At 40.4% G+C, this 27732-nt stretch overlaps 2 protein-coding genes across 2 annotated transcripts; one reads left to right on the forward strand and one right to left on the reverse strand.

Annotated features, from left to right (window-relative positions):
• Positions 1–2458: 2458 nt before the first annotated feature.
• LOC140231430 (NADH dehydrogenase [ubiquinone] 1 beta subcomplex subunit 10-like) lies at positions 2459–7369 on the reverse strand. The gene is made up of 4 exons (XM_072311553.1): positions 7183–7369; positions 5651–5789; positions 4545–4684; positions 2459–3952 (listed from the first exon to the last, which is right to left on the reverse strand). The coding sequence occupies exons 1-4, from the start codon at positions 7253–7255 to the stop codon at positions 3846–3848; spliced, it is 459 nt and encodes a 152-aa protein (XP_072167654.1). The 5' UTR covers positions 7256–7369; the 3' UTR covers positions 2459–3845.
• A 187-nt stretch (positions 7370–7556) lies between these two features.
• Positions 7557–17914, forward strand: LOC140231949 (large ribosomal subunit protein uL3-like). Its single transcript, XM_072312095.1, has 9 exons — positions 7557–7607; positions 10297–10489; positions 11183–11351; positions 12127–12262; positions 13170–13356; positions 14341–14603; positions 15877–15972; positions 16943–17062; positions 17646–17914. The coding sequence occupies exons 1-9, from the start codon at positions 7605–7607 to the stop codon at positions 17691–17693; spliced, it is 1215 nt and encodes a 404-aa protein (XP_072168196.1). The 5' UTR covers positions 7557–7604; the 3' UTR covers positions 17694–17914.
• The last annotated feature ends 9818 nt before the right edge of the window (positions 17915–27732 follow it).

A 27732-nucleotide genomic window follows, 5' to 3' on the forward strand; every position in this document is an offset into this window, starting at 1 on the left:
TGACTAAAACAGCTTTGTTTGAAAACAAAAACAAAACTGAATCATTGGACAGAGTAATTAAGACATGGGTTGGGAAGAGAGAGATGGGGAGGGGATGGGAAGAGAAGCGGTGAGAGAGAGGGAGAAAAAGGCAGTATTACACGGGACACATGTATAATGGGTAGAGAATGAGCATTCTGAAAAAAAAAAAAAAAAAAAGGGTTCAGGTAATAATTTGCCAAACACTATCCAATGACAGCCACCAAACAACTGCTTCACTGAGCTGATACTCGAGGCTGAACACAACCAAGTTTAAAAAAGAAAAAGAAATGGTGCATCAAGTCTAAATGCAGTTTTACAATGTAATGGTGATTGAAATGTGGAGATAGACGTACAATTGAAATTTGATATAAATAGGTTTGTTTTGTTCACCACATCAGGTATTGTGTTATATCACTGGAAAAAAAAAAAAGAAAAAAGAAAAAAAAAAAGAAAGAAAAGAAAAATAAAATAACTGTAAAACCAGAACACATGCGGCATGAAACTCATGACTTGGAGCCGACGGCCTTTTTTCGCAGCATGAAACTTTCACAAATTGCCGCTGGCATTCAACTCAATGGTATAGAAGAAAAATTCACATGCATTTTACTTTTTTAGCTCCTCGCAAAATGTACAAAAGTTTCATGCATGTGACAATTTCTGGTTTTACAGTATTGGAACTATTCCACTGCAATCAAAGAGAAGAGTTTGTTAAATCAGTTACATGTATTTCTTCATTCCAAATCCCATGTAAACCATGAATCCATTGTAAACTGATATAGATTGCAGTCTGACAGTGTTACAAATAAGCTGTGTGAGAACATGTGCTGTCAATTGTGTGTGTGTGTGTGTGTGTTTGTTTGTTTGTTTTGTGTGTGTGTGTGTGTGTGTGTGTGTGTGTGTTTGTTTGTTTTGTGTGTGTGTGTGTGTGTGTGTGTGTGTGTGTGTGTGTGTGTGTGTGTGTGTACAGGCGATTCTTATCATAACAAAGTCTCAGGACTGGAAGTTTTCTTTTGTTGTATCAAAATTTCGTTAAGGCTAAACATTTCTGTACGTAAAGATATATGGTGATAATTTTGGGACATTAATACAGATGTATACACTTTGTTGGAACAATAATTTCTTCACCAATCACAAGGACCAAATTTCACACACACACACACACACACACACACAAAAGACAGCTAATATTCCAGTCACTGACTTAATTATGCTTCTTGACCATGCGTACACACAAAGGATTCATAGATTCACACACACACACACACACAAACACACATACCTCATGCACTAAACTGTATCCTTTCTAACTGCTTTGCTCTCCCTCTGTCAGTCTCTCCTTAATCTTACACACAGACTGTATTCAAAGAAACCTTAAACTTACAATCCCAAAACCTAGCTTTCGAGTGTCCGGTTTTTGTACTGCAAGAACTTTCACTGGTGCACTGAAAGGTCACGACCCAGGGTCATCAGATTTATGAATCCTTGATCACCGATTCTGAGATGCAAGTGCACTCAATATATGTCTCCCAGGTACATCTAGGTACACTTGTGCTTTGGTGCAAAGTTTTCACTTGGGTTAAAGTCAAAACATAGTTCTCGGAGGGGCTCACACTTCATCTTCCATCATTTGGAATTTGCTGCCAATGCACTGAAAGGGTCTATCAAGAAACTAACCTGGCTGACCCGATTTGCCAGGATGAGTTGTTTTAGGAGTGTTTTGAGATTAAAAAAGTAAAATAATTTTGATCATAGTACACAACTATTTATTCCAAGACAGACCTCCATGTTAACCACGCATTCAGCATTGTGGGAAGGTAGAACATAAGGTGATGATTTTTTGTGCCCTTCCAATAATATTTTCCAATGAGCTGCATGCAATTCACTCTAGCATGGAAGATCGATGGATATCACTGTGGCCCAATTTGTCGATCACTGATAATCGATTATGAAAAATTACCTTGCAACCATGACAGGTTAAGCTCTGAGATAGTGGACTTCCGGCAAACCTTTTCAGCTAATATTCAAATTTTCGTCGTTACCCAACTGAAATCATGCTATTGGTGTTATTTTGCACATTTCTTTGGCACATGTGTATATTTTAGAGAAATAATCGACAGTTCTGCTGGCATAAAAGAACTATGTTTTGGCTTTAATTTCAATCCATCGAGAATTCTTCCTTGCTTATTCTTCCTTGACAAGATATCCACTGGCCATTGCAAGAGACGAAAGAAACTGTTTCTTTCAGAGCTTCACACGGCATTCGTCTGTCTTAGGATTCAAATATCAATGTGAACCACACATTTGACAATGGCACTGTAAGAATTCAAAAAAGAAAGATAAAGCTTCTTATGAATGTTTGCAATGCTCTGTCATAATCCTGGGAAACTCCTTTGGTAGCATTTCTTTCTGAACAAAAAAAGAAACATCAACACTAGTGTTTTCGTGTGAATTTTCCTTTTTTATTTCAATATTCAACAAATCTTTCTCGATTTGCATCTTTTAATATACAAACTTCACATGTGAAGTAGTAAGAGAGCATCACATGGATGACATCATCTCCCTGACATCAGGCAGAAGTGGGGGGATGGGGTACAAGGGAGGTGTACCAGGCAATGTGTCTGTTAGGAAACAGTCCGCATTGGGCCTAAAGTATGTTGCAGAAGTTAATGATAATGGGGAAGAGGTCTACAGCAACAAAAGAGCAATTCTTTCATTGAATTGCTGCCAAAATATCACATAGTAGAGATGAAAAATTCTGCTCATCATGCATGCCTTCAAATTTTTGTTTCATTTCTGATTTCTTCTGTTGGGCTACTGGGCTCATCAAGAATGTATGTGAGGACTTCTTCACCACTTACGATTTGGCCCACACAAAACAGTGCCTCTTGTGACGCTATGTGGCAGAGGCTTACCAAAAAAAATGAAGCATTACAAAGGGATAGGTTTCTCCTTGTTGAAAGTATGGTGATTTGAGCAGGATATGTCATCTGTGTTCTTTACAACAATGCGCAATAATCAACGTTAAGGATCACAGACTGCACCATGTATTTTGTAGAATCATATCAAGTGAAATCTCAACACACAATAATATAACAGCACAGTGACATGGGATATTATGAGTGATACCACTGCATCGGTACTTGTGTGTTTGTGTACACACAGGTAGCATCGGCACAGGGCATCACAGCTTTCATCTTTGGCAGCAGACACACACAGTTCATACGAAGAGATTGTGTATTGCCAAGTGTGAACTTGCAGTCACAATCAGTAAAAGACTGGCATATACCCACATTTAACACTGAATGAAAGCAAACTGAGGGGTTTAGTGGAAGTACACACATGTAGCTCTTATCTGCACATATTGAATACCTCAAACAGGTGACGGCTGAAGGTAGCTGGAAACTACAGTTCTAATGGCAGATGAATCACAGCAGTAAACCACATGTTAGTAAAACATCTCCCTTATCAACCACACCTATTCATATTATGGCAAATTGAAGACACCTTCAGCCTTCCATTAAAAGAGAAGGAAATCAAGGATAAGATCATTTTCATTTGCCATGCAGTAATTTAAGAATTCTTTGAGCCTGAAGTGTGACATGTGCAGCTTGCAAATTGTCTTCCTCAGCTTTCGCTGGAACATGAGGTACTTTGCAAAAGGCTACCGGTACTTCTTATGTATCACACGTACCGGTATATTTCAACTCCAGAAAGCAAACAAAGTGATGGTCAGTCTTCCCTGCTTCTAAAACATATTGGCATCACTCACAGAATCCCATGTCACGTTCTATCCATAACTCGTACTATACATTATCATTCTAATCCTATGCTTCTTTTCCCTGTTGTCTGGCTTTCTTCCTTTCTTCCATCATTCTTGCCTTCTGCTTCATCATACATCTCACTGCATTTCCTGTGCCACCAAGTTCACCATCTGGAGGGGGAAAAAAAAAATAAAAACAGTCCGCTCATCAAGTTTGAAGTACAAAAATTTAACTGCTAAACATGTTGAACACACATGCACAGTAAAAGCCAAAAGACAAAACGAAGACCAGTAAAAACAGGAGATGTGCAAGTCTAGCCCTAACCTGAGAAGTGCACTTCACCTTCATAGCACTCTGCATGAGGAAAACTAGTTCAAAAATCTTGGGAGGCAGGAATTGCTGTGGGCTGCTAAGAAAACACCCCCATAATTTGGGGAATTTGGGCCCCACCCTCATGATCCATGGGCTGCCACAACCAATTGTACAAACTATAATCCTCCCACCCCAATTAATGATTCCTGGCAAATTTGGTACAAAAAATCCAGCCACCCAGTTTTCCCAAAGAGCAGCCAAGAACTAGACATGTAAGATTTTCAAATTGAGTTCTGAATTTGTCTGACAAGCCTGAAAGCTTCAGACAGATGAGCATAAAATACCCTACATGAAACCCATGTTGACATCTCATGCATTGTCTTGTTTTTATTTGCATGGCATTTTGTTCTCTGACGGCCTGCAAAACCCAGGCTTGACGGCCGGACTCACATTTTGTATGGTATCCATGAGCGGCCTCTTCATACTCTGCCAGCTGGGCCCTGCAGGCTTGGTGGGCGTTCGGTCCTTCCTCAAACCGGCAGTCAGCCAGGGTCTTCTGCAGCAGTTTCAGAATCTCCATGTCAACCAACCTGGCCAATGTGAGATAACAACACTCAAACTGAGATGTGTCTCTCTGGGTGAGTTTAAAGCACATGTTTTTGTTTGTTGTTGTTGTTTTTTTTAAGGTAGAAACATGGTCTTGAAAATATGTTTGTTTGTTTGTTTTTTGGTGCAAATTTTGCTTTTAAACTGTAGTCATTATTACAAACAAAGTTTTGAAACATGGTTTTGAAAAGCAAGGTGTAGGGGAAATTGTGGTAACCATGGCAATGCTTTCCTTGACAAACACAAAAAACATGTCTTGCACATCTACACCTTAATGTTAATATGTACCCTAAGTTTCATCTTAATTGCTTCAAATCTGCAGAAGAGTTCACGATGCAAGATTGCAACGGACCGCCCGACCGCCCATCCGCCAAACCGAACACACCTTGATTCCTATATAACCCCTTATAAATTTTGTGTATGCAAGGGTATGAAAATTAAGCATAATTTTGCATATTAGGACATGGCCAGCACATTTTTAAAGTGGGGGGAGGGGGCAGTTTATATTTCTGGTGCCACTTCCAGGTTTATCAGCTAACTTTATGAGCTGACAAGCAAAAAGAAACAAATAAAAGGGTCTTACCCGCGACAAAATCACTTTGGTACAACTTGATATAGGCAAAAGAGTAATCACATTCCATTTTGTTCTGGTGCCACTTCCGGCTGGCCCTGTAAGAAAACACAGCTATGCACACACACTATCATACATACAAAACCAAAACCAAAACATGCACCTCTCCCAGTACAACTTGATATAGGCAAAAGAGTAATCACATTCCATTTTGTTCTGGTGCCACTTCCGGCTGGCCCTGTAAGAAAACACAGCTATGCACACACACTATCATACATACAAAACCAAAACCAAAACATGCACCTCTCCAAGTTCATACTGCTGAATACATGTATTTATTACTTGAAACAACTTGCTAATAAAATCTATTTACACGTACCTGTCTCGCTTGTACTGCATGTTGGCTTCATACATGCAGACGAAATCATCCACAGCACAATCTTCAATGGATGTAACCCTGGGAAATCTCTTGTGGTAGAAGTAGAATTGGTTCCGCTTTTGTTGAGCTTCCACAAAGTCTGCAATTTAAACCAAAAGCAAAAAAGAAAAGAAAAAGAAAAAAGAAAAAAGTTCATTGCTGTCCACTTTATTCTATTAAAATAACATGTTCGGTCGTTTCCCTATGGACAAAAAGATCTCCTTGACAAAAGCATTGTGAATAGTCCAGACTCTTGTGATTGGTATTTTTTTCATTGAAAAACAAGGCAAAACAAAACAACCTACAGAATCAGTGGATCTGCTCATCTCAGTGTAATAAAAGGGCCTTATTCCTTATGCATTCCATAAATTATGCCAGTTTCTTTGAGCTGATAAATGCCACACATAAAATGTATAACAAGGCAACAATCAACACTGTCTGTACATCACTACATGTATATTTTCACAAATGATGTTACAGACATTTTTCTGAAATAGAAATATATTTCACTTCTGAAATAACGTGATTAGTTAATAGAAGAGAGCATAGAGTTTCTACCATTCTGAGACAAATTCAAAGTTTATTCGATGAAAATCAGTTTTGGAATGGCCGAGACATCTAAAAACAAAGTAAAATAAATTGATTGAAATAAAACGTGGCCTGGGTCCCACTAGCCCCGGAGACCGCGCCGCCAGGCGCGGTCCTGGCGGCTTCCCCGCAGTTTCGCTTATGTTAATAGTTCAAGTATTCTGTGCGCTTGTGCAAGTGATTGTGAATTCTGTGAACATCGGTGAGCTGCTTATAAGACATCATTTTGTGCATCACAAGCAATGAAATGCATCAAACAGTCGCCGATGATAGTCATTTAGGTTTCATCGACCCATGTAAGTATTCCTAGTAGTTTCTGTTGAAAAATTAAGGAAATATAGCGCCGCAAAGGCACCCGTTTGTTCAACATGAAGATATGAATGGGAGCACGGCGCAGCCGCCACACTGCGTGTGGCGGCTGTCGCAGTTAGGGTCCCACCTCTTTTTTATTAGGATTAATTTACTCTGCTCTCTGTTGTGGGTAAATTATCTCATCACTCAGCCGTTTCAAGACCAATTTTCAAAAAATTTAGAACCAGACTAGGCCCTAGTTCTAATGTTAGCTAGGCCTTCCCCGGTAATTTAAATCAAATGTTGAATTCCTCTGTAGAATTAGACTTCTAAAGCTAAATTTACATCATTTATCTTTCGTATTTCGTAGGAGGTTTCTCATTATCTCATCCAAACATGTTAGAAATCTGAAGTTAGGTTTCAACCAAAACTATACGATCCTTTTGATCGGCTCATGCCCCCTTCAATTCAGATCAGGTAGAGGTCTAGGCCAGGGCCTACGGGCCTACCCCCATCCATCACAATCGCAAGTACTCGTACACACACATAGGGCACATCCAGCTCAGTCCCATATACTAAATATCACGAAAGTTAGCATCTTATCAATCACTTACCTCGTACAAGAGTGACTGGTGCATCTACAGTGTAATAAAACGCATTTGTGATGAATTCCTCCAACACACCCATTTTGAATTAGACGACAAAGTTCATTAAGAATGGAAAAGAGGATCGAAAGGACGACAAATGAGGCAATCTGTGAGCGCTAGTGGGGAAAATCTCTTTGATCTTTGACGACCATGATTCCAGCTGGCTCGTTCATGATTAGCGAAAAGTGGAATTACATTTATTTTGCTTATCTGGAATATAATTATGAAATCAGTAATTAATCTAAAAGAATAAATATTGGCTATGATATATCGATCGAATATTTTAAGAACCAATCATTTATTTTCATGTTCTGAGAGTGAACGAGCTCGATAGACGATGTCTCAAATTGACTTACACAGTCGTTCTCTTTTCACGACTACGAGTCACAATGGTATGAATGAGTTTCTACACACTCTTAGAAATCTCGTTATATTTCACTTATGACTTGTCATCCTTTCCTGGGAATCACATATTATGATCTGATAGTGCTAGAAAGACCAAATGTTAAAGTATTTGTAATTTTATCGGAAAAAGTATGGATTTATGTTGATAAAATTCACTCGATGTTGGTCGGTGAAAACCTTAGAGTAGAACACACACGCGTACACGTCTACTGTACGGTCGACTGTTAGTAGTGGGCCTTCCATCCATCCAGCGTGTATTATTCATTCAGTGACTGTGTCTGCGTCTGTGATGCATGTGAAGTGCAGTGCGTGCGATGCTGTAGTAAAGAAATTAGCACTAAACTACACTACGCCGTAAATGGCGGTTTGCCTACTGTATGCCATGGTTGTATGCCATGATTGTATCCTTACACAGTTTACAAACTGATGTAAACTAAGCACCGTCTCTCGGTCAACGCAGCGCAAGTGCAGATCCCTGGCAATTGGTGCCATGCATAATTCATGTTGCCCAAGATTACAAGAACCCACACTGGCACTGAGTGAGAATGAGTGCCGCTCCACCACTCGCTCCCAATTGCTTACCAACAAGGAGAGAGATAAAAATATCTTTCTTAGCATCTTCTCTAACGTAGCTCTCTCGGGCTCCTCTACTCGGTTATGCGCTTGCCACTAAAATGCCAGGTCTTACCTCGTTGCTGATTGGCTGAGCCATGGCACTGCATTGCCATTGGCCGTGTGTCTTGTTCGTCTTCCTGCCACAATTTTAAGTGCTAACAGTTAGTTGGTCAGCACAGAGCGTGTAGTCACTGCTAGCTGCATGCTATCTCGCTCTCGTAATCTGTAGACAATGTACCCTCACAGCCGCTCTGCACACCGCAGAAGTATCATCAGCTAGGTTGCTCGCTACAGAAATCTAGAAAATTCTAACCTTTTGAACATTTGGTCTAGGCCTAGATGCAATTAAAACATCCTTGCACATACTCATACGCAATAAAAGTAGTATCAAAACACAGATGAATTCATTAAAAAAAAAAACAAGAATAACCTGTACGACCAAAACTACTCCTTTGATTCACAAATTGCAGGGAAATTCCATAAGAAAGAGCAAATTACAAGGAAAATTTACGTCATTTTCCAAAAAGCCACAGAGGTGTATGATTGGTTGTCCAACACCTCGAAACCTTCATTATTTTTCGACCAATACAACAGAAACGTGAATATTCTCACAATTTGCTTGAAATTTCACTCACATGTGGAGAAAGTACCCCAGTTTACAAGCGTGCACTGAAAATGCGATCCGAGAGATGTGCTTTAGAATGGCAGCTCCGAATGCGTGAGGTGTTATTTTTCCGCACTCAGTTGCCCTGTACATTGAAATCGGCAACCCCTGCCCTCTATTGACAATACGTATAAAGCGCATGTAAATTTGATTTTGCTAAATTTAGGTAATTTAGAGTGAATACAAGTTTGTTTTTGCCTCATTTCACTGGCAGCGTAGCCCAGTGAAGAATTGAACACCATTGCGCGTAGTCCCATGCCATGAATAGAGGGTGGTCGGTTTTATTGCACAGTGTCCATGTGTTGGACACCTACTATACTTGGTATCAACGTAAAGCTTATGAATGGAAAGCTTATTATGTCATTTTCGAAAGGCATTGTGGTAGAAGTGGTGAGTGGTGGAGCAGCAGGCATTCTCGGTGGGTTCTTAGGCGACATGGATTATGCATGCTAGGGATCTGCACTTGTGCTGTGTTGACTGAAGCGCTGCCTAAACTGTGTGTACATGGCGTACGGCAGGCAAACCGTAGTGCACTACAATTCGCACTGCCAACTGACCAACGAGGCAAAACCTTTCATAGTTAAAAGCGATAGCAAATTTATCATCAACCGATACTGTAGCTTTTTGTCATCTGCTGCGATAGGGATAAACGGCATGGTGTGTGCAGTGTGCTGAGCAAGACATGATGTCATCGCTCATGAACAATGACAGCGCGAACCGTAGTGCATAGGCAGCTAATCACATGTCAATATAATGAGCCATAGCACTATCCTTTGCACATATTTTTGCTTAGACCTGAATTCAGTCTGTCAAATGAAGAGAATCTTGGCCAATGTATTGCTCTAAGGATTGTGCACTTGAACAATAATATTGCTTCAAATATAAATGACAGACAATTCTCCATATTTTACCTGCACCCCATGGTTAATGATAGAATATTCTACTTCCAGACACTAATCTCTACAAATAGATATTATTCTTATATCTTACTTCTTAAAACTCTCATAAGCTGTCATTCCAACCCTTCTTTGGCCACTCATTATGACATTGCATAAACCTTGCCAGAGGCTTATGAAGTAAATAATATGTTGGTGCAGGCTCACTAATTGCAGTCTCTGAGGTCAGTGTTCTGCAGGTAATGAACGATTGAATGCATTTATGCCAACTTTTGGTGTCCTTCAGTAATATATCAGTCAATGGTTTGTTTGTTCTTTAATTTGGAAAACATGCACTGTACTTGAACTCATCTACAGCTAGTGCATGTATTAGCACAAAGAAGTGAGAATGAGCCATTTCTGTAATTTTCTCCTGTTTTTGAATGCTTGAGATGTGTCACAAACATTGGCAGATTGGCATATTTTTGTTTGTTCTCCTCTCTTGCCCCTGGCTTGACTTAGTCGCACAGAAAGTTCTCGGCACCCAGGCACGGCTCCTTGGGCTTTCTGCCCCGAAAGCGCAGCAGGCGCCACCGTGGAAAGGCCAAGGCCTTCCCCAAGGATGACAAGAGCAAGCCTGTCCACCTGACCTGCTTCCTTGGCTACAAGGCAGGCATGACCCATATTGTTCGCGATGTGGACCGACCTGGATCAAGTGAGTTCTTTTTTTTCTGTACAGTGTAGATATGTGTTACCATTTACGACATAACCACCACCCCCCCCCCACACACACACACACACTTAAAAGAAATACAAATGTGTATATTTTCAGACTCGTGCGACTTGCTTGTGTGATTGCATTGTTGTCTAGTTTGTTTGTCTTTTCACTGTGCTATTAAAATAATAAGTTCATTGAATTGTGCTTCAGTAAAAACATCTTTGCAGTAGTCAATCAGCTATGGAGGTAGTGGTTGCTGTGGTAGCTGACACCATTTCATCACAATGAAGATACATTCTTGAGTTTTACGCCTCGTGCAAAATGTTTTGTATTTGACTACTGCCGTTCAAGAGAGGGACTAATGTTTCATTAGCAAACCACTAAGTATTTTTGTGGGCTTTTGTTGGGAGGGGGTCATAGTTTTGAGGTCAGTTTAGTATGTGATGGAATGTTACTGTCCTTCAAATGCAATCAAAGACAGGCAGACTGAACAGATCAAACTGAATGGATTGCATTGAGTTGACAGACAGAAGCATGGCTGCATATGTGCTGATTGTATGTTTTCAAATTCAGTGTTTGCAAATTTATGTCAATGTGAATAATGCATTGACTGCATAGAATCTTAAACCTGGTGCACTGCAGTTCCTTTGATGGAAATTTGACCATTTTCTTGTTACATCGCATTTACAGAGGTGAACAAGAAGGAAGTGGTAGAAGCAGTGAGCATCATCGAGACACCTCCCATGATCATTGTGGGCTTGGTTGGGTACATCGAGACTCCGGCCGGCCTCCGCGCCCTCAAGACCGTCTGGGCTGAGCATCTCAGCGATGAATGCAAACGTCGATTCTACAAGAACTGGTGAGTAGGGCGGGAAAAGAGTTCATGGTTTGTAGGTTCATGGACATATCCATGTGTAGAGAGATGAGAAGAATGGAGAATGTTATTTTTCTTGTGAAGATTATCAAAGTGACGTATTTGTAACCTGAAGGTCAATATTCTGTGGGAAGTTTGCTGGTAATATTTTAAATAGGAATTTGAACTATTTTCAGTGGTTTGAAGAGGTAATATTCAGTATACAAGGTTATTAGTGATAAGGATGTGGAATTGTGCAGTAAGGCTATGGGAGGCATCTTGTGTATTTTGCTTTTTTTTGAATGCAGCTGAAAGCCACAGATGTAAATTATGATGAGATGAACTGTTGGGGTTGTTCAAGAACTCTTTCATAATTTATTTAAAACGGAAGACATTGATTTTAAGTATAACTCTATATGAGCCTGGCTCCGCTCTGCTCTATGTGCAGAAGAGCCTTTTGAATTGTTGTAATAATCTTTTTGCCCCATGATCACATGCCCTTGAGACCCACCAGCTCCTCTCTGTGCATTAGCATAGATGAGCTGTCGCCCCTATTTGTTTGGGGAATATCCTCCATTGCCCCCACCGTGAGCTCCGCTCTGTGCACCGTGAATGGGCACTGATGAGCCACTAAAGGGCCTCCGCTCTTGCCCCCTGGGCATGATGAGGCCCTCCCGTTTGCCCCCATTTTGAGCGGCCCCCTCTCTTTTCTGTCTGTCTTCCCTGTGTGTGTGTGTGTGTGTGTGTGTGTGTGTTTGTTTGTGGGTGTCTCTTCGTGCAGGTACCGCTCCAAGAAGAAGGCTTTCACCAAGTCCTCCAAGAAGTGGGCCGACGAGATGGGCAAGAAGGAGATTGAGAAAGACCTTGCCATCATGAAGAAGTATTGCACCGTCATCCGCGTCATTGCACACACACAAGTAAGCTATAAAGAGTTCCCTTTACCACCCATCTCCCTCTGATCACCTTTTTGTAAAAGACATCAAGTTCTCAAGAAATTATGCCAAGCGTGTCATGAAGTTAGTTTCTCTCAGCAATGAGGTATTGTCAGTATGTATTTCGTGACGTGAAATACAGATTGTAAAAAATGTCATACTCCACTGGAATTGTTGAAGTAACAGCAATTCGTGCAAGAAAGCAACTCCATGTGTCGGACATGCTATATTGAATCGATTTTGGACTGTTTGTGTGGACTTGGATGACGATAAACCATGGGATGTGCTAATGTAGCACTCTGACTCACAGGCTGTTGAAATCCCATGCTGCCTTCCTTCTGACTTTGTCCACTTTCAGTGCTATGGAGTTACCTTTCTCTATATAATTACTAAGATATGATCATAAATTAATGATCAAGGAAACTCCAAAAAATATATCTGCATATGATTGATGATTATGACTAGTTATGTAAGTGAATACCTAGATGTGAAATTATAACACAAAAGATGCTCCCAGGCAAATAAATCTAGAACATATATTTGATTATATTAGAGGTAAGCAGTGTAAACCAAAGGGCTCTGATATCAGTATGTACTGGTGTATTGAGCTCATCCCCAAATGCAAAACATTATTTGCCCAGTTAACTGAATGAAGAGGACTGCCAGACTTAACACATTTAAATTAGGATCTTTCTGATGTCTTGTCATACTCCTGATGTGTCATGCATCTTTGGTGTAAAACCACAGCAGTCGTGTCTATGCCACAGATAACTGTTGGTACAGGGTGTGTAAAAATATGGAAGTAATAACATACTGATAAATGAGTTGAGGAGTTACAAGGCTCTTTTTGCGTGGATAGTGTCTCATCATTGAAATGTAATGTTTGTTCCAGATGAAACTGATGAACCAGCGCCAGAAGAAGGCCCATGTGATGGAGATCCAGCTGAATGGAGGCAGCATCGCAGACAAGGTGGAGTGGGCCAAGGAGAGGCTGGAAAAGCCCATGCCGGTGTCCGAGGTCTTCGGACAGGACGAGATGATTGACATCATCGGTGTCACCAAGGGACACGGGTTCAAGGGTGAGTTTGAAGCTACAGTCATTGTGTGTGACCGAGGCAATATTTCACTATAATGAATAGTGTATCTTTGTGAGTCCTTGAATTGGTGCCGTAAAATGTTATTGATTTCATTTAGTTAACAGTCATGATGTGTACTTCTGACTTTTGCACTGGGAATCCCCCTAGCCTAGTTATATAACTGTTATAAATGCACTTTACTCACTGCAACAAAAATATGCACTCCAAATAAATATGCACTCCAAATGCATAATGAACTCTCCTGCAATTCTGTTTCTCTGAAATCAAAGGCCAAGGTGAAAAAAATGCACTTGGACCAATTATGCATACAGTATGTTGTGCATATAATCTAGTAGAGTGCATTTGAGGCTTGTTCTGTAAGTCTTGCACAATTTATCATGGCGCTGTACTCTTACAACCTGGAGTTGCCTGCAGGTAATAGTCTGATGTGGACACATGACGATAAACCATGGGATGTGCTATCGTAGCACTCTGAATTATAAATTCTGTTGAAATCCCATGCTGCCTTCCTTCTGATGTCTACATAATGGTGTGACTTCTTCCCTAGCTTGCACAATTAATGAATAGTGTGAAGGGTGCAAGCCCGACTGCCACTGATGCATGCCATGGAGTATCTTGAGTAATTATTGATTCTCAAAATAGTGACAGGTCCATGTCACATTCCCCGGCATGTGGTGTTTACAGCAAAGAGACATACACAAGCACAAACAAAAATCTTGGCAGATGTAGAAAAAACGGAGAACACGTTCATCTGTTCTGTGGCACAGCTTATTTCGAACCCTGCAGGTTTTCAAGTAACAAATAGTTAAGCTCTGAATGAATTGTGTTGCTCTTGTGCCAAGTTGTTAGTGAATGGGCATATTTGTAAAATTTTCAAAATATAAACTAGAACATAAATCATTTTATCGCAGGGAGCTGGGAGAAGAAGTTGTTCTATGCAATAACAATTGTGTATGCATATTACAGGTGTGACTTCCCGTTGGGGAACGAAGAAGCTGCCCCGCAAGACCCACAAGGGTCTGCGCAAGGTCGCCTGTATCGGTGCCTGGCATCCGGCCCGCGTTGGCTACGGCGTGGCCCGTGCTGGTCAGAAGGGTTACCACCACCGCACCGAGATCAACAAGAAGGTGTACCGCGTCGGCAAGGGCTACCACATGGATGGTGGCAAGCTCGTCAAGAACAACGGCGCCACCGAGCACGACATCACAGACAAGAGCATCAACCCCATGGTGAGTGTCTTCTTGCCTACCTTCCCACTGTTCACTTGCCAAAGTAAATATAAAGTTGTCAGCATGCAAATTATTTCGGATTGCTGGAAGAGAGAGTGGTCTGTATTGCATTCAAAGTCTAGTTCATGGCAAAATATTGATTTTGTGAGTGTGTGGTAGAAATATGAGATACTATGCATGTGAACTTAGGGGCCCTTGAAAAAATTACTTGCCACTCGTACAATTCTTCTCCCTAATATGATTGGGTATTTACTGCAACCCAAGATCTTGAGAGGTATGGGAAGACTCTGACACTGTTTCCCACCCCCATCCCAGCCTCCATGCAGACAGTTTTTGTTTTATTTATTGTTTTGTTTTGAGAAAAGTTGTGTGAGAAACTGCATTCCTCATGTTATGCACTGAAAGTTTATTGATCTGAAATAAACCAGGCTTCAGAACACAGATGACTATTAGGCAAAATTGTACTGATGTATGCATCTGATGTATGTGTACCAAGAGGGAGAGCAGACTGCAGTTCTGATTCGGATTGTTTGTTTAGTGACATGTGATGAGAAACCATGGGATGTGCTTTAGTAGCACTCTGAAACTTTCACATGTTGAAATCCCATGCTGCCTTCCTTCTGAGTATGTCATGAATAGGTGAGAATCTGGAGAGTTTTTTTGGGGGGAATGTGGATCACAAATTTCTTGTAAGAAAATCTAAATGTTGGGATTTTGTGTGTCCTGGAGTTGACTTGATACCATGACATGTCTAAATCCTATTTTGTGAAAGCCTTTCTGAAGTTTATAAACAATTCACTTCTTTTTTTTTTTCACCACCAAAGTGTGTACTCCAATTTTGTATGACCAAGGAAAAAAAAGGTGATTGGTGCACTACAACATTCTTGTATGTCTAATGAACCAAATTCAAAGCTCGACCTCAAAATCTAGTGGCCGAGTCACAGAATATGTCCCTCATAGAGAGATTGTTATATGTACATGTTCGTTGACCTGGTAACAGAGCTGCCAACTAGTACTGATTTTCAGTAATTTCTACTGAAATTGGACAAGAATACTGAAGGTTACAAGCAAATTACTGATTTTAGAAATCATTGTCTGTGATAAATTCTATAACACTGTTAAGGATTACTGATTTTCACTCAAAAAAGGTGCAAATTACTGATTTTCAGCCATCATAGTACTGAAAGGCTTTTACAAAAGTTGGCAGCTCTGTGGTAATGATGAGAGAATTCTGATGTATGATGTGTGTCATCTTTGTGTATTCTCACAACAGGGAGGCTTCCCCCACTACGGTGAGGTGAAAAACGACTTCCTGATGATCAAGGGCTGTGTCGTCGGACCAAAGAAGAGGGTCATCACTCTCCGCAAGGTTAGTGCCCAATGACATCGTAGGACTCTTCAGTAGTCATTAAGATGGTTTAGTGGCACAAAATTGTGCAATGTCACAGAAGAGTGTCGTGACAATGTTTTGCCAAAAACTATTGTTGATGATACAGGTACATGTGAAGTTTGTCCATAGAATACCAACATGTACGCTGATGACATGTGTTCATCAGTGAGCAATGTCCGTCATTTTTCCAATCATTTTGAATGCCTGATTTCTAAAAGTAGGTGCAAACATCTCTCTCTGAGAAGAAGACAGTTGTAGCCCAAGAACAGAATTTTGTATCACTTTCAGTCAGTGTGGCTAGCAAATTTCCAGGTTCCAAACCCATACTGCAGACTGACACAAGTTATGGTTCCATATGGCAGTATAACTACATGTAGTACGTTCGCTCAGCTGTTCATATCCGGAGATATCATATCAGTTGAAGAGATGATTTTAAATGCAATGCTACAATTCCTGCATTTGCAAAAACAAGGAAACACAAATTACAGTCAACCTTGCCTAACTCGACTCTGTTTGGACTAAAGAAATAGCTTCGACTTGGAGAAAATTGAAGGATTAAAATTAATAGAATATAGAGAAGAGGACTTGAAAAGACCTTTGACTTGGGCTATTATTCGACTTAGGCAAGGTCTACCCTAGTTTGATTATTGTGTGGTTGCATGGGTCAGCTCCGATGAAGTTGTTCATAGACATTTGATAAAGATAGTGGAGCAGCCATTTTTACTATGTGACTTTGATCACATGAAAAATTAATTATTGTGGGCCCAGATCAGAGATATTGCATTGATGCATGACATGTAGACTAGCAGATGTGTTGATAAGAGTGATAGGAGAAGATGTGTGCAGTGCAACCTAGTGAACCACAGTGAGAATATTGAAATGAACACCATTATTTGTCAGTGGTGGAAGTTTACTGGTGCAATTTTTTGATCATAATTTCCCCATCCAGTCTCTGCTGGTCCACACCAAGCGTGTAGCCCTGGAGAAGATCAACCTGAAGCTCATCGACACCACCTCCAAGTTTGGTCACGGTCGCTTCCAGACCCATGCCGAGAAGAAGGCATTCATGGTGAGTAGAGCGCCATCTCGATGCCCAAGAAGATCTTTATACCTAAGCCACCTATACATGTACCAATATTTTATGTTGGTTGACATTTTCACTGCGATGTGACAATCCTCTTTGTGCTTTATGTACACTTCAAATAAAGATTATTTTGTTGCTTTTCCTAGACCAAGATGACCGGTAAAAAAGAAAAAATAATGACCCTTGCTAAGCGTGTTGCATTTGTACCTGTCGGTCTAATTTGTATCTGTCGCATACCAGTAAATGTATTGCATTGCAATGTCCTTTGGCTTCAGGCTTACAGACAAATATCTAGAATGGGTGATGTTTGATGCAAAGAGTAGTCTCCAAGAAGGAGCAGGACAGTGGACCATGTTATGTTATCGCCGTAGAAGTTATCAAGAGGATGATGTCTTGCGCCAGATTTCCGACTTTGCACCTGGTGAAGAGCGCATTATGTTGTGACACTATTTTACCTGTGATTTTTCCATTTGTGAGCTTTGTTTTGCTTTATTTACTTTTGTTGTAAAGTATGGAAGGATCCCAGATTTCATTTTGATTGTGTTCTCTCTTGTTCTCCCACGTGCAGGGTCCCCTCAAGAAGGATCTGAAGAAGGAAGCATCCGCCTCCAGCTAAAGAGATGGCATCCTCATCGCCAAAATCTGGAAGGCCTTGCAATTTTTCAAACAAACATAGCTAACCCATTCTTCGAAAGTCTTATGTCAGAAGTTGCCATGCTGATTCTGAGCTTCACCTCAACAACCTGTCATGTGACACGACGTCTCGTAGTAGACATAACACCTGTCTAGATTACACACAAATTTTCCAGATTAATTAAATGGATGTATGTAAAAACATTCAGTTGCTCTCTCTCTCTCTCTCTCTTTGTATTTTTGTCTGAGATGAAGTAATATTCATTTCTTGCTGTGGAAAGGGTAATGTCCGTTGCTGTGGTAAATATGAATGTGTGTGAAAGTATTGTCGGGGTTTTGAGCCAGAAAGGCGCGGCATTTCATCCAGCTCTATACAGAGTCTGTCTGCCTCTCAACTGGCAAAGTGTTACCAGCATTCATTGCCATGTGAATGTTACTGGATGTGCGTTTGTGTGTGTATTTTGTTATGTAAAATTACATACTGTAGATCAAATAAAGATCACCAGAAAGCAAGCAAATAAGTGTGTGTGTGTGTGATGTGGAATAGTTGAATGACGACTAATACACTCAGTCTAGTGCCTCTTAAAAATTGACCAAACAGTGCAATATCACCCCATGAGGAAGAAAACACTACACAATTAAAGGGACTGTTTACCACTGGGAGCAGTGATTTCAAAAATATTCAAGATATCACATTTGATGCATTAGTGTATGTCAGTTGTATCACCAAAAAAAAATAAAAAATCCTACCATGTAAAAATTTCGCTACAAAGCCTAAAACATAAGGAGATATCGCTATTTTTCTCACCGTAATCCATAACTGTAGACGGTTTAGAAACATTTTTACTGTATTTGTCTGTTGAGAATCAGAAGGGCTTTAAGTCTTCTCGAACACTATGGGTTTTGTGGTCACTTAACACCCTTATCATTCTCAACCGACGAATTATTGTTCACATTTTGTCTGTTTAACAATACTTCGCATTAATTATACTCATTCAAATTTTTACATTGGTTGTTTCTATCCCTAACTCAAATTTTAGAACTACATGTACACAACGATGTATTTTGAACCAGTTAATCTGGGTTTTTGTTTCAAGTGCAAAATGGTAAACAATGCCTTTAACAGAAACATCAGCAAGTTCTTAGATCTCTGCAAATGAAGGGGTTATTCCCATTAAAACATTAACTTAACTTTGAAAAGTTTTATGTGTATTTTTTGTTGGTATGTAAAATGTAATTTGATTGATCTTTGATGCCTTGTAACAGCTGTTTGGGGTATTTCAGTGCTGCTATAAATGCAATGAGTGTGATACAGTTCATGCATCTTAACTTTGGGGTTTTGTTTTTGTTTGTTTTGATTTGTTTTGTGTGTGTGTGTGTGTGTGTGTGTTTTGTTTTGTTTCTTGTTTTGTTTTTTGCTACAGAATATGATAAAAGACAAACACATCGTATTTGTTGTCCCACAATGGCAGTAACGAACATGTTTGCAATGTCTGTCTGGGCTCTTCCCAGGTATTACTCTGGGGAAAACAGGATGTGGGTCGTTAGTGTCGCTGTCTCGTTTTTGCCAAACTTACCCACACCCACGCCTAATTTTTCATTATTCTAATATTATTGAAACACTTGGCGGCCTTGCTATCTCTGTTGTAAGTCCTCTGAAGCACAAACATACGCTGCAGCTGATATACAACAATGTACGGTATCACACTAATTTCATCAAAATGAGCAAACAAATCTTAAATTGATGTTTCTGGTTGTGATGGAGTAGCAGTTTAAATGAGAGACTCCCCTATGTCCCTGATTTCATTATACTGTAGGTAATATATGTAATACTGTACTAATCATGGAAAGCTGCAAAACATTGACTGTTAAATCATGTACGACTGACGAACATGTACGTATGTACATAGTAGCGTACAACAAGATTTATGATGGGTCAAATTGGCACAATGTGACAATCACAGATTGTTATACAGTGGCTCATTGTCGTGAACCTTTTTTTTCTTTGTGTGTTGGTGTGTGTGATTTTGGAAATCTCTCGATTTTCAAATTGATAATCAACATTAAAAGATACATGTACTTAGATAATACACTTTATTTATTATAGTGCAATGGCACATGCACTTTCATCTGACTTTCATGCACCATTCTACCCAATACATGTATACACACTCCAAATGCACAATCGGCCTTCGTGCAATTCTATTCCACCGCGACCTACAGCCTCGGTGAAATAAAACTGCACTTGGGCTGATTATGTATTTGCCGTGCGCATAATCTGGTACATACATGTAGTATACTCAAAATCATGTACATGTACTATTTGTAACATACTGGCAAATGCAATGTATATAAACCACTTCATACACATACATAGCGTGAAAGATACATGTATACAATGTACTACCAGATGACAATATTTTCTTAAAACTGTCTTGAATAGATTATCAAATTCCAATTTTGCTTTGTTTTGGTTACTCCCCGGTATCTATTGTGGACGACCCGGCAACAAAGCAACTTGTTTCTAATTCCTGTCAAAGTAATTTCAATTCTAATGTCAAAACGGTGATTTCGGTAGTACCGAAACTAATAGAATGACTCGGCCGGGTTCTGAAAGGAACCAGACCAGATCTCTCTATTCCCGAATGGAATAAACCAACACAACCAATTTCATAGTCGATGATACTTGACTATCGGCAGCCGTTATTCGTGATGTCATGTTTTGAAATTTTGTTTTACGTAGGTCTTTATTGCCCAAGTCCCGTTGGCAAGTCTTCGTGGAATCTATCATAAAAAGAGCAGATTAGCCACAAAATATTGTTTATTACTGTAAATCCAGAGGTAATCACAATAAAAATGAGAGAATATCGCTACCAAGAATGATGAAAAATCACATATAGAAAGAGTCCACATTATGTCAACTCAACTGATGTGTTATATAGTGTATACAAGTATGAAATATATGATCATAAAACATATATGACTTTTATATTCCTCTGTCTCCATTGAAAACCTTTCTGTGCCAGCGAGTCAATATTACTGTGTCCATAGTTCACACACATACCTATGGACAAGAAATATGTGGGAGGCAGAGGTTTGAATTAGTCTCCTGAACTATTATACACTGTACAATCAAGAGAATTTGGTCAAAGATTCGATCTGAACTTGGACTTATATGCTTATATCTGAAGACCCTCATTAAAATGATGGAACAAATCGCCATCACCATAGACAGAAAGCAACAATGATATAAGAAGTTTCACGTCATCTCAGAATCAAATAACCCTATTTCGGATGACATCGAGTAACATCTGCAAGACAAGACGAGAAAATAATTCAAATCTTGACAGAAAGAATATTGGCAATCTTATATTATGACATACACACTTTTCATAAAGAAGAGTTATGCTCTCTGTTGACGTCAAGTCGTTATTATATTTTACATGTTGAATGCAGCATTTACATGTAAGTATATACAATAGCTACTTATTTACAGAAGCCTGTATTTATACAATAACTATGTATTTACAGAAGCCTGTCTTGATTTAATACAAGCGTTGTATGATACAAATTTTACTTAAATTAGTAGGATAAATTCCGTTAGAAATCATACACTTATCAGTTCGAAGTTCATAACAATTTGAGATGTACATGACTGTGTAAGCAGAAAGGGCCGTTTGGATGCAAATAATTTGATCTGAGGAGAAACCCTGCTCTATTTTGAACCTGACATCAGAAAACAGAAAGACAGAACACTACTTATAGTGAAAAAAAAAAAGGATTGGGAGTGTTACAGCACAGTTTCACATGATTCCACAAACTGCATGCTGTTGGTCACCCTCGCGTATATAACATGCATCAATGTGCTCTTTCGTCGAGGCAATTTAAAGAGAAAAATTGTATCAAATCGTTCCAAGAGTTGTGTTTTAAAAAAAAAAACCAACTATCATGTAGGTAAAAAGCAATAGAAGGCCTGTGAGGTAAAGTCGTGGAAATGATGTTCACCCCATCTCAGATCATCGTTTCAATATACGACGCTTATCCATTATACGATGCAGTGATAGACGGCATTCAGAACCACAAAAATTGATAGAAATCTATCGTAAATCCATGCGTCATTATTACCCACAAGTTGCATATACCTATCCCGCATGATCAGTACGTCCAGGTCCTACAAAATAGTTACAGTATAAGAGATCAGAAAGCAATATGGTCCAGGGGAGTTTGAATATAGGGTTTGCGGCTCATTTCAAGAGTAGTGACGTAACTGCTCCGATCACTATTCCCAAACTAGCTGCAGCGCCAACGGCTGATACGGCGATGGGTAATCCAATGCGAGATGGGTCCTCCCTCCTCGCCCTGTACTCCTGGATGTAAGCTTGCCAATCGTCTGGTAAGGTGTTCTCTCTCCTTCAAACATGACAAGATGAGGGCATGGATCATGTTTGCCAACTTTATTCTTGTTGTACAAGAATAATGAAATTGCAAAGACATACATTGTGAAAGTAAGAAGGATACTAGAGTAATTGCAGTTCTATATAAGTTTTAATGTAGTAAGAGTAATAATAATGACACTCCAGAATGATAATTAATAGGCCTATGTGAATGATAGAATGATGCATGAGTATTATAGAGGTAGATTTATATTGGCTATAATAAACGAGTTATATTACACATATCATACAGTTAGATTAAGATAACGACATAGTTAAATTTTAATGATACTCCTAACATTTTCAAACACGTCACAAGAGTGCATTCTTTGCACATACCCCCCCCCCCCCCACACACACACACACGTCAATACGCCTACTCACACTCCTGTGCTTAAGTACAGGTATCTTTCTTCGTTCTGTCGAATGACACACACAGATTCGACGTCCTGTTCGACGGCAGCGAGCTGGGGTTCCATTTCGTTCCTAGCGCGGACGGGGCCGTTGCTCACCACGCGGAGTCGGTATCTTCCGCGCGGCGCGGTAACCCCTTGAATGTGGCCGGCTGAAATTGTAATTTGTCTGACCACGTGGATCTCGTCGAGGTGTGAATATTCGATGACAACATCCAACTCCGACTCGTTACCAATAAAAGAATGACAACTCGTGTTCTCCATTCCTTTTTTCCGAAGTGATTTTAATTCTTAGCAGAAGTGCACAATATCAGAACAACAATATGCTTGGTATCCATCCATGAGCCGTTCCGTGGGTGCAACATGCTTGTAAGCCGAGTAGATTCGGTGAACTGCGTTGTTCAGTGTCATGTACGGAAATGACTTGCTATTGTTCGTTAATAGCGTCAACTATATATTCCTGTCATTTTTTTCCCAATATAATGGACGTCTTTGCCATACGCATGCACTGTACTCTTGCAACATGAACCAGCATGGTACGAACACTACTCAGTAATCAGTCAGTTTTCTACCAAAGAAGAATTGCAACTACTTATAGTATACAGGATGCCTACTTTTCGTGTTTGACGCATGTACTTTCTTTACTGCAACATTTTTTTTTTCATTTATACGAACGTCTGCCTTACACATGCACAATAAAACTCCTGCAACATGAACCAACATGGTACGAACACTACTCAGTAATCCGCCAATTTGCTACCAAAGAAGAATTGCAACTTTCTCTTTTCGTGTTTAACAAGGAGCAATATCTCAGAGTTTGGTTGATCAGCGACTTTTTCACTGGCAAACATTCAGTTCTCCTGACGGGCGCAAAAAATTGCGAACTTTAAATTTAAAAAAAGGAAACCACCAATACCTCTCAAATGCAAATGTTTTCCTTTTTTCACTTCCTCTCTAAACCCAGAATGTACAGATTTTCGAACCATGACGCGATGGAACTAGGCTGTTTCCTCTTATAGTTAACATCACGATATAGAAAAAAAAAGTACATTAGACAACTTTGGACCGTAGGTTGCTCAATCGCAGTCCCTGTGTCGTTGCTGTTGCGCAAGTATCACCTATAACTGCCTATTATATCCGTTGCTTAGTATCTCCTGCCTTGGTGGGTCGTCTGATCAGTGAATCGTGGATGAGGTCGATCGGTAAAAGCATATAAAATGTAGTTTCTTTCCCACAATGTTATGTTGACAACATGCGCCGTATACTGTCTGAGTTCACTTTCAGCATGAACGATGAACATAGGCCGGGAAATATGTTGAAGACAAAACAAACAAACAAACAAACAAACAAACAAACAAACGAGCAGATGACGCTAACAAAACAAAACAAAAATGACAAGAGGAAATAAAAGGAACAAGCTAAAAAGTAGAATTGCCTAATATAAGAGAACATTTTAAGACAATGATATATTACAAAAATGTTAAAATTCCTTTCAGCCACACTGTGTCTCGTTTTGAATGGGTTCAAGTCGACTAGAACATCAGCCAGACAAACTACAAGATTATACTTTGCGCATGGATAAATAAAGTGAACCAACAAAAAAAAGAGGTTGTTGGTTTCCTTTACAACAAAATAATGTCAAATGTTATTCGAAACTATTATGAATATAGCTGAGTGACATCCGAGTACACTCAAGAAGATCAAAACATTAAAGGGATCTATAGTTTGATTCCTGTTATCTATATAACCTATGTTATTTTAGCTTCGATATGCTGTAAAAATTACTCTTCAATTTGTCACTTAAATATTGCATCAGGAAGTAAGGTATGATTGTGTAAATCCTCATCCTCTCTCTCCGTATCTTCTTAAAGACCATTATTTTGATAACGACCACATGTAATCTCGCAGACAGCTACGTTTTGACATGATGAAAAGCGCCACTAACAACAAAAGAACTAGAATCAGGTATTCTCCCGGTTAGTTAACTAAAATATCATACAGTGCATTATGATTCGAGAAAGTACTTGTGGGTTTACGGACCTCAATGATATAATACATTCATGTACATGGCAACGGCGTAAATCCGTACTGAGGAGTGGGGGGGATGGTCACCATCATCACGATTACAAGCCCATAACCGGACCGGCGCAGGGGGGGGGGGGGGGGGGGAGAAGCTTGGTGCCCCCAACCCCACACGCACACTTTACAGGGATCGAATATCCCACTCTTTTGCATGAAATATAGAGTGAGAGGAAAGTGGCAGCAAAAATATGAAGACTTTTTGTTCTTGTTGTTGCTTCTTTTTTTTTGCTTGTCAGATGACTTGCGGCGGAAAATCAGACCTTAAAAGTATGAAGACATTTTTTGTTTTTGAAATATCTGTGAGAGAGAGCGGAGCTCCCGGGTTAACGGGGGGAGGGTGTGTATGGGGGGAGGTGTCCCACTCCCACACGAGGAAGATTTTGCATTTTCAGACCTGAAATTCAGCGATCTGGTGCACACTTTTGGTGATTTTTTTTTTTGTTTTTTCTTTAAAAAACCAATAGAAAATGAAATATTCACAATATATTATTGAAGCTCTTGCTCCGCCTGTGCGACATCACTGCGAAGGCCTACTAAATAGTGGGGCCTAATCACCGGCGTAGACAGGATTGCAGGGGGAGCGGTTATGAGATCGTGAGGGAGCGAAGCAAGCGAGGGGGGGGGGGGGGAGGGTATGGTAGGGGGGTTTCTCCCTCCCACGGTGAAATCTTTTTACATTGAAAATTTTGACATTTTACAGTTCAAAAACTGCCGTTTGTAGCTATATTCTTCGCTTTGGAAATTAAGGGGGGGGGGAGGCACACGGTGCGCAACTGCTGTCAATCACTGGCAGCAACATCAGGAGAATGGCATATAGCGATTAAATGCGAGCGAGCGGAGCGAGTGAGCTTGAAATTTTTGACATAGGCCCTAATGCTTTTACATGCTAAAAACTGCCGTTTGTAGCTATACTTCTTCGCTTAATTGGAAATCAAGGGGGCCGCACCAGGCGCAACTGTTGTCAATCACTGGCAGCAACATCAGGAGAATGGTATAGCGATTGAATGCGAGCGAGCGAAGCGAGTGAGCTTGACAATTTTGACATTTTACAGTCCAAAAACTGCCGTTTGTGGCTGTATTTTTTTTTTCTTTTTTTGCTTTGGAAATTAAGGTGGGCGCACCGGCTGCAACTGCTGGCATTTACTGGCAGCAACATCAGGAGAATGGCATAATGCGAGCGAGTGAAGCGAGCGAGCTTGAAAATTTTGACATTTTACAGTCCCAAAACTGCCGCTTTTGGCTGTATTTCTTCGCTTTGGAAATTAAGGGGGCGCACAGGGCGCAACTACTGGCAGTTACTGGCAGCAACATCAGGGGAATGGCATAACGATTGAATACGAGCGAGCGAAGCGAGTGAGCTTGAAAATTTTGACTCTTTACAGTCCCAAAACTGTCGTTTGTAGCTATATTTTTCGCTTTGGAAATTAAGGGGGGGGGGGGCGCACCGGGCACAACTGCTGGCAATTACTGGCAGCATGCAACATCAGGAGAATGGCATAACGATTAAATGAAAGCGAGCGAGTTTGAAAATTTTGACATTTTACAGTCCCCATACTGTCGTTTGTGGCTGTATTTTTTCTCTTTGGAAATCAAGGGGGGGGGGGGGGGACACACCGGGCGCAACTGTCGGCAATTACTGGCAGTAACATCAGGAGAATGGCATAACGATTAAATGCGAGCGAGCGAAGCGAGTGAGCTTGAAAATTGTGATATTTTACAGTCCCAAAAACTGTCCTTTATGGCTATATTTTTTCGCTTTGGAAATTAAGGGGGGCGCACTGGGCGAAAATTGCTGGCAGTTACTGGCAGCAACATCAGGAGAATGGCATAATGATTAAATGCGAGCGAGCCAAGCGAGTGAGCTTGAAAATTTTGACATTTTACAGTCCCCCAAACTGTCGTTTGTGGCTGTATTTTTTCGCTTTGGAAATTAAGGAGGCGCACCGGGCGAAAACTACTGGCAATTACCTAGCAGCAACATCAGGAGAATGTCATAATGATTAAATGCGAGCGAGCGAAGCGAGCGAGCTTCAAAATTTTGACATTTTACAGTCCCAAAACTGCCGTTTTAGCTATATTTTTCGCTTTGGAAATTAAGGGGGGCGCATCGGCCGAAAACTGCTGGCAATTACTAGCTGCAACATCAGGAGAATGGCATAATGATTAAATGCGAGCGAGCGAAGCGAGCGAGCTTCAAAATTTTGACATTTTACAGTCCAAAAACTGCCGTTTGTAGCTATGTTTTTCGCTTTGGAAATTAAGGGGGGGGGCGCACCGGGCACAACTGCTGGCAATTACTGGCAGCATGCAACATCAGGAGAATGGCATAACGATTAAATGAAAGCGAGCGAGTTTGAAAATTTTGACATTTTACAGTCCCCATACTGTCGTTTGTGGCTGTATTTTTTCTCTTTGGAAATCAAGGGGGGGGGGGGACACACCGGGCGCAACTGTCGGCAATTACTGGCAGTAACATCAGGAGAATGGCATAACGATTAAATGCGAGCGAGCGAAGCGAGTGAGCTTGAAAATTGTGATATTTTACAGTCCCAAAAACTGTCCTTTATGGCTATATTTTTTCGCTTTGGAAATTAAGGGGGGCGCACTGGGCGAAAATTGCTGGCAGTTACTGGCAGCAACATCAGGAGAATGGCATAATGATTAAATGCGAGCGAGCCAAGCGAGTGAGCTTGAAAATTTTGACATTTTACAGTCCCCCAAACTGTCGTTTGTGGCTGTATTTTTTCGCTTTGGAAATTAAGGAGGCGCACCGGGCGAAAACTACTGGCAATTACCTAGCAGCAACATCAGGAGAATGTCATAATGATTAAATGCGAGCGAGCGAAGCGAGCGAGCTTCAAAATTTTGACATTTTACAGTCCCAAAACTGCCGTTTTAGCATATTTTTCGCTTTGGAAATTAAGGGGGGCGCATCGGCCGAAAACTGCTGGCAATTACTAGCTGCAACATCAGGAGAATGGCATAATGATTAAATGCGAGCGAGCGAAGCGAGCGAGCTTCAAAATTTTGACATTTTACAGTCCAAAAACTGCCGTTTGTAGCTATGTTTTTCGCTTTGGAAATCAAGGGGCCG

Source organism: Diadema setosum, chromosome 8 (genome assembly GCF_964275005.1).
Source record: "Diadema setosum chromosome 8, eeDiaSeto1, whole genome shotgun sequence".
NCBI lineage: Eukaryota > Metazoa > Echinodermata > Echinoidea > Diadematoida > Diadematidae > Diadema > Diadema setosum.

What these genes read in the sequence shown, in the direction of transcription:
- LOC140231430 (XM_072311553.1), bottom strand. Translation starts at nt 7,255, where the DNA reads ATGGGTGTGTTGGAGGAATTCATCACAAATGCGTTTTATTACACTGTA. An exon ending in ACCAGTCACTCTTGTACGAG is followed by an intron (nt 5,790 to 7,182) that starts GTAAGTGATTGA and finishes TTTAAATTGCAG; the next exon opens with ACTTTGTGGAAGCTCAACAA. An exon ending in ATGCAGTACAAGCGAGACAG is followed by an intron (nt 4,685 to 5,650) that starts GTACGTGTAAAT and finishes CACATTGGCCAG; the next exon opens with GTTGGTTGACATGGAGATTC.
- LOC140231949 (XM_072312095.1), top strand. An exon ending in CGTCGATTCTACAAGAACTG is followed by an intron (nt 11,352 to 12,126) that starts GTGAGTAGGGCG and finishes CTCTTCGTGCAG; the next exon opens with GTACCGCTCCAAGAAGAAGG. An exon ending in CAAGGGACACGGGTTCAAGG is followed by an intron (nt 13,357 to 14,340) that starts GTGAGTTTGAAG and finishes TGCATATTACAG; the next exon opens with GTGTGACTTCCCGTTGGGGA.